Source organism: Branchiostoma floridae, chromosome 12, assembly GCF_000003815.2.
Source record: "Branchiostoma floridae strain S238N-H82 chromosome 12, Bfl_VNyyK, whole genome shotgun sequence".
NCBI lineage: Eukaryota > Metazoa > Chordata > Leptocardii > Amphioxiformes > Branchiostomatidae > Branchiostoma > Branchiostoma floridae.
In genome coordinates, this window is record NC_049990.1 from 13,524,859 (window position 1) to 13,532,348 (window position 7,490).

General features: G+C 45.0%; 1 protein-coding gene across 1 annotated transcript; it reads left to right on the forward strand.

The window, feature by feature from the left end:
• The first annotated feature begins 978 nt into the window (after positions 1-978).
• On the forward strand, positions 979-5,270 carry LOC118428118 (growth hormone secretagogue receptor type 1-like). The gene is made up of 3 exons (XM_035838096.1): positions 979-2,005; positions 2,625-2,852; positions 3,662-5,270. Exons 1-3 carry the CDS (start codon positions 1,414-1,416, stop codon positions 4,060-4,062), a joined length of 1,221 nt encoding a protein of 406 aa, XP_035693989.1. The 5' UTR covers positions 979-1,413; the 3' UTR covers positions 4,063-5,270.
• Positions 5,271-7,490: the final 2,220 nt, after the last annotated feature.

Here is a 7,490-nt window from a genome sequence, read left to right on the forward strand (position 1 = left end):
CAGACACGGTCTAGTGAGATCCCACTCTTTTATCCACTATTATATATAAAAGAAAGCCTAAGGGAAAAACACTTAAGTCCAAAATGCTCGTGTCATAATTGGCGCTTAAGCCTGGGGCACAAGCCGCCGTACGTGCAATTTGTCCGTACGTTTTTTGTGGAGGCCACGTCCGCCACGTATTCCTGAAAACGTTCAGTCTGTACAGGGCAGGCGCGTCGCCCGTACTGGCACGTACAGAGGGCGCATCCACAGCCCGAACGCAGAGAAAGTTCTGCATGCACTTAAATTTCTACGGCGTGTCTGCGTGCTCCCAAATCCGTGGGATTCGCCACGTGTTCGTACGGAGACGGTACTTACCACTTACGGATACCAAAAGATTGCCCACGTTTTGGCACGTAGACAGCACGCACTTGCAAGTACGGCGGGTTGTGCCCCTAGCTTTAATACATTGTCATTGGCAAAACGGCCGGTTCGGAACCTGACGCCGAGGCAGGCGAAAGCGTTCTTAAGAGAAACAAAAAAGTGCATAATCATCGCGATTACAGACATTTACAAGTTATCATTATGTTTGATTTCTTTGCTTATTGAAGTAGCTGGGAGCGATCACAAGTTCCGAAACCGTTACTGTACTCTCTATGACGTCACGGATGGAATTTAAATTGACGGCAGCGATCAAGAACAGCAGGAAGTATCATTTGTAAGATTCGACCTCAATAACATCAGAAAAGTGCATATTCATACAAACGTCTATGTACAATAATTTTTATTGTCGTTGAATGTAATTAGGACCTGTTGTATTTTAGACCCATTGTTGGGCTGTTGGACACACACACAAACACACACACACACGAACATACGCACGCACACACACGCACGCACGCACGCACACACACGACGCGTGCACACACACAAACACACAAACACGCGCGCGCGCGCTCGCACACACGCGTATATGCGCGAACGCAGTGGAGTGGCCTGTATCTAGCTATAGTCAGCTGTCATCTTTCAAGTCAGCTATATCATATATCATTCCGTTTTCTTGATTCCTTAACAACAAGATAGAGATTTTATTGACCATTGTATTGATTTTTGATTTCCGTTTTTATATCAGTATGTTGATTTTTGAAATCCGTTTCAGACCAACAGACGTTGAAAGTACCAAGTATCAGTCGGCAGGACCGCCCTACACCTTGCACAAGGCAACCGCACTTTATCTGAACAAAACAAGATTTAGAGCTCATACAGACCACAGACCGCGGTTTTAAAACGCACACGGCTCCTTAAATATGGTTCCTGAAATAAAAAGAAAAAAGACAGTTGCCAGTGCTTACCGGTGATTATAAATGGTGTACATTTGACGGTCGAAAGCGTACAGGCTGAAATCACCATTATAAGAGTTGTTGTAAAGGCACTATGGAGTCTGCTGCGTTAGAACGTCTTAACGAATGGATGCAGGCCCATAATTTCTCCAACAAGTCAGCGGCCACAGAAAGAATCATCCTCCGCCGAATGCTGGAGTATGAACTGTTTTCCACGCCAACCCTGGCGGCGGTGACCGCTGTGTGCAGCGTGTTGATGTTAGTAGGCGCACCAGGTAACTTGTGCACGGTGTTGGTGATCGGCAGAAGTACGGACATGCGAACCACCACGAACTACTACCTGGCCAGCCTGGCGTGTGCGGACCTGCTGACGTTCTTGGTCCTGCCGCTCGAGCTGTACCGGCTGTGGTGCTACTGGGACTGGCGGCTTGGGGACGCGGTGTGCCGGGGGATGTACTTCTTCAGGGAAACCTTCACCGCCGCCTCCATCCTCCACATCAGCGGCTTCACGGTGGAGCGCTACATCGCCATTTGTCACCCGCTCCAGGCCAAGCGGCTGCTCCGCCGGGGCAGGGTCAAGCTGCTGGTCGCCGTGGCCTGGGTCCTGTCCATCGTGCCCGCCAGTCCGGCTCTGCTCATCTTCGGCGTGACTCACATCCAAACACCGCGCGGGTTTGTAATACCAGGTACGTGAGTACTAACCTTATCAGTTTTCAGTAGCATGACTAACTGTGTGTGTTTGTTGCGCTTCCGGTGCTATATCTCCAGAATGAAAGTGAGATTGCAGTGATATATGGTACATAGGTTGGTGGTCTTGTCCTAATGGTCAGGTTTGATATGGGACCTCCTAGTGGTTGAACTTGTTACTGCAGCTGACCATTTTGTTTATGTGTCTCTGGACATACTGTGATTTTGACCTAGGAACTGCAGGACCAGTTTGGTCAGAATTTTGCTTACCAATATCTGATTTTGGCTTCAGCCCTGTCAAGGTTATGCATGGATTAGGTACTTTCGGCAATGTGGTCAAAATTGTTTATCTGCATGAAAAGTGCAGATATTATTTCCCCTCCCTCCCTCCTCCCTCCCTCTCTCTTCTCTCTCTCCCTCTCTCTCTCAGTGTGTGTGTGTGTGTGTGTGTGTGTGTGTGTGTGTGTGTGTGTGCATGCGTGCTAGCGTGCGCGCTCGTGTTTGTGAGTTTATACGTCTTTTTGTCGCTCGATAGCCTCAATATCTGGGTCGTATCGCACAACTCCAATCGCAGCGCATGCGCTCACGTAATGTTGAACGATCTTATATCTCACCCAGACATGCAGGAGTGCACGGTGGTGAATAAGGAGCTAGGTTCTGTCATGTCCTTGGTGTCTACAAGCTTCTTCTTCGTGCCCATGGTTCTGCTGAGTCTGCTGTACGGCCTGATGGCGCGGGCGCTGACGGACACGGGGCAGAGGAGCCGCTTCTACCGAGGAGCGACCGAGCGAACCGCAGGATCCAAACGACAGGACAACGACCGCAGAAAAGTCATCAGAATGCTGGGTAGGTGCCCGTCATTTCCCTGGTGTACGTACAATGCAAACACGTTCAGTCACGTGAGGTTCAGAGTTTATCAGTCACGTAAGGTCATTTTGATATGATAAGCCCTCTCGGAGAGATCAGAACGCATGTGCGGTGACAGAAATTCTGGGTAATTTGTCAAAGGTAAAAGAAAACAATCCATGTCTCGACCATTGCAAAACAACGTCCAGGCGGGATTTGTTTCCTTTTTTGAGGCTTACCCTTTGACATATCACCTAGTATTCCTGTCGCCGCACATGCGTCCTGATCTCTGTGATGTAACGTTCTCATATGACTAATATCCGCGCTCACCATCCCGAGTACGAATGCGCACATATGTAATAAGTATGTCAAACGTAAGAGCCCCTGACTTATAAACAGTTCTCGTCTCGACCATTGTCTTGATTTGCAAAACAATGTCCAGGCCTGATTTGTTTATGTCTCTGGGGCCTTAAGCTTTGAAATATTACCCACAATTCAGGTCGCTGTGCATGCGTATTGGGAATAGTGAAGGATCGGATCTTACAAGCCTTCTCACACTAGTTACCACGCATGCGCGGGTGAAAGGAACCCTGGGTAATATGTCAAAGTTGAAGCCCCCCAGAAAATCAACATTACCTTATTTTGCAAACGCCACTACGTTCCGGATATTGTTACACAAATCTAAACAATAGTAGAGACTGTTGACATCTGAGGGCCTTTAACTTTGACTTATTACCCAGAGTTCCTTTCACCCGCTCATGCGTGGTAATTAGTATGAGAAGGCTTATTACTAATCTGATTTTTTTTAGCGGTGATTGTGCTGACGTTTGTGGTACTGTGGCTGCCCCACCACGTGTCTCGTGTGACGTTCAACCACGTGCGCGCCTGGACGAAGCACCTGCATGACGTGCACAACGCCGTGACGCTTCTGTCCTTCGTGCTGTTCTACCTGAGTTCAGCCGTCAATCCGGTCATTTACAACATGATGTCACAGCGTTTCCGGTATGCGCTCAAGCACTTCCTGTGTGGCAAGGCCGGGCCCGGTACCCAGCTCAACTCCAAGTCATCTTTCCGAACCAGATTGTCGGCAATCTCCAGGGGACAGAGCGGTAGTGATGGGGGTGGGGAGGAGGATAAGGCAAGGGACGAACCACAAGTGATAGCTATGGTGGAGATAACAGGGGACCAGTCAAACCGATGTGATTTGTAATGATGATAAATCTAACAATATTGGCAACGGCTGTTATCAAGTTTTGATATTAGGAATAATTGTCTGTCCCTATACAGTGATTTCAGTAAATGGATTTAATGCTTACATTGGAATATATATGAAAGTCATGACAATGATCACTCCATAACACATTTACTCATATTTCAAATCTGCTGCATTTGGCATTATTTGTTAGTGTTTTCTAGGCTTTCGATATCAACGTTTTATAAGCTTCACCCAAAATACTGAAATAGCACCAGGATTTCTATGCCTTCTTCCAAAGGACAAGTTAACAATTCCCAGCAAAAAAGTTGCAAAAGGAAAAAAAGTTGTATATATTATGTATTACTAAGCAATTATCATATCCTAGTGTGGGCCTTACTGTGCAAGTCATGACTGGTCCTGTCCTTATGTAAACCATTTCGACGTTTCTACTTCCATGTCCTAAGCCTAAAGGATGTAATAGTACTTTTATTTTCTATCATCTATCAGACAAAGACAATGTGGCACTGCACTCAAGTTAGTAACTTATATAAACAGCGCCACATACACAGTAAAGACAGAGGGTAAAGCTAGTTCGACCGAAGTCAGGTACCCATTTTTACACCTGGGTGAAGTGAGGAAGGTCGTGTAAAGTGCCTTTCCCAAGGGCACAACGTCAGGGGCACGGCGGGTATCGAACTCGGGACCTCCAGGGCCGAACGCTCTACCAGCTACGCCACGCACGACGCCAGGTACTTCTAATGATGACTCCAGACAGAGAAAACAATAGACGCACCCGTTGGAAGTTGGATAGATCAGAAATCCATCCAGTCATGAACCGTGGAGTAGAACTTAGGGTACCGTTACGTTTGGGAACGCATTCTTAAGATGATGATAATTGTTGTACTGTTATCATTGTTACTTGATAACATTCATGTATTTATTGCACTGTTTTACGACCTCGTTGTAAACACCGCATTATCTATGTGTAAATACTTAACGTTTGGGACCGCATCAGTAAGCAGCGACACCTACGCTGCAGCGTGCAGTACAATGTGAACCAGGAAGGCGATAGACAGTCACCGAAACGTCGGTGGGATAAACGCTCTGTTGTGTACAAGGAACGTTGTTATTTCAGTCGAGTCCAGTGTTGTTTGATGTTTGTATATAGCCATTGAGGTTTACAGTCATATACTTACAGGATAAATATTCATTACTGGACACAACATGGTGCACTCCTTCTGTTATCTTGTCAGTGAGTCAGTCAGAGCTAGAGTGATAGTGATATTAAGAATGAGTGCATGTGAGTGGGTGGACTGGTGATTGTTGAGTGAGTGAATGAGTGAGTGAGTGAGTGATTAAGTGAATGAGTGATTAAGTGAGTGAGTGATCAAGTGAGTGAGTGAGTGAGTGAGTGAGTGAGTGAGTGAGTGAGTGAGTGAGTGAGTGAGTTAGTAAATGAAGGAGAGTGAGTGAATGAATGTGTTGGAGTGAGCGATTGAGTGAATGAGCAGGTTAGTGAGTCAATCAGGGATTGAGTCAGTGGATTGAGTGAAGGAGAATGTGATTGAGTGAACGAATGAAATAAGACTATGAACGTCACTACCAAGCCAAATCCCAGTGAGCTGTGCATAAGCATAAACGTGTGCATTTTAGAATACAGACGGCTGAACTAGTCTATCCGAAGTTTTCATTTCCCTACGAAAATTAATATTCCTGCCAGGGCACGATCTTGTACCAGCACACGCACCACATTATTAAACCATCCATCATAAAACATAATTTATCTGCTCTTTTATCTCCACTATAACAGAAAAGCGAGGAGAAGTTGAATTTATCCAGCAATAGTCTCATTTTGTATCTGTGAACTGTATCTTTTCAAGATGTCTTGGTGTGACCTGTACTTAGCCCGGTGTGGAAAAAATGTGCAATAAAGGTCTTCATTCATTCATTCATTCATTATCATTACACATAAGCCGTGAACATTGGAACTTTTCGCCTTTAGACGTCTTCATATCAACCTGAATTACTTTACCACATCAAGTAGTTCAAGGGTCATGAGAGATTTACAATGTATAGCTTTCCCTCCACAAATCACCAAGATGCAATGATTTTCCAATCATTTCTATGCTGTAGTACATGTTGAAAAAAAAGGCACAAACGTGCGAACTTCCAGGGGTGACGGACGAGTTCTGGTATAATTGTAAAGTATATGTGTGCCTTTTCTCACGGATCTCCACCGAAATTCACATCAATATGGTCGTTACTTTACACTCAGTAACACTTTAGCAGTGACCTGAGGTGTGCGGGTCAACTTGCTCTGCTGAAAGTCAGATACAGTATTTTTTCTAGTTAAAGAGAATATTCATCAAATAAATATGTCTTCGTAGATTTTATGGCATGAGGAATTCGACCCTCACAGATCTGGACACAGTTTACTCGGCGTTTTTCTCGAAAATTCTCGCCCAGTGTTTTAAGATGACGAGTGGAAAGCAATGACTGCAATGATTTTTAGATCTGGTGGATATTAATAAAGAAAGTTGATACTGTGTAATTATGTCCCGAAGTTTGAGCTGTGCGTCACACATTCTAGGAGAGGTTCAGAACTTATTGATCACCCCTCGTAGAGTACTTTGCATTTTTATGACATAGGTTAGTGCTGAGAGGTGTAGTTAATCAAGTTGTAATCACCTAATAGTATGCTGTAAGGGTACTGTTGCTACACGATAACAAAGTTTAAAGTAGACGTATTTAACCAAGTCCGAAATCACCACCATTTATGGCTTAGTTATTCTACTTTTGACACCTGACATTAAACTTTGGTATTTTTATTTCCCACCATAAATTGAACTAAGAGTCATTAACGTGCAATAAAGGGGCGTAATGTTTATACAAACCAAGTCTCAAAATCAGTACTCTAGTTTCATGCGACTTGTTTGGACTCGACTTAAGCAAGTAAGCATGTGTTTGAACATATACATATGATATTTCGCCTGAACGATTCATTTCAAACTTTTGTCAGATTCTAACGAACACGAAATCCTTAATACAATCCACATCACTAAACATTTAAGCAACTCCCAATCGCAGCTTACCGTGAACCACGTCCGGCACTCTTCCGTAGGTTATTTGCCTACACCCTTAAGGTGGACTCTCACTGCACTTTGGGCACCGGTGCGGTACTGCGGGGTTCGTTCACTGCGGCACTGTTGTGTTATTTTCCCGTATTTTAATAATTTAGATATTGCGTAATACGTAAAAGTATGACTTAAAAGACAACAAAATGGGGGGGGGGGGGGAATTCGTTCTTTATCTCTGAAATTCGTTGAGTCATCTACGAACCCCGCGGTGCCACACCGGTGCCCCTGGTGCAGTGAGAGTCCATCTTTAGTGGCCCGGTAGGGTGTGCGAGACTATAAAAGTGAAGTAAGCTAGCGGGTGAGAGA

Coding starts and splice junctions, on each gene's coding strand:
- LOC118428118 (XM_035838096.1), top strand. CDS start 1,414: ATGGAGTCTGCTGCGTTAGAACGTCTTAACGAATGGATGCAGGCCCAT. Junction 2,006..2,624: donor GCGCGGGTTTGTAATACCAG/GTACGTGAGTAC, acceptor TATCTCACCCAG/ACATGCAGGAGTGCACGGTG. Junction 2,853..3,661: donor AAAAGTCATCAGAATGCTGG/GTAGGTGCCCGT, acceptor GATTTTTTTTAG/CGGTGATTGTGCTGACGTTT.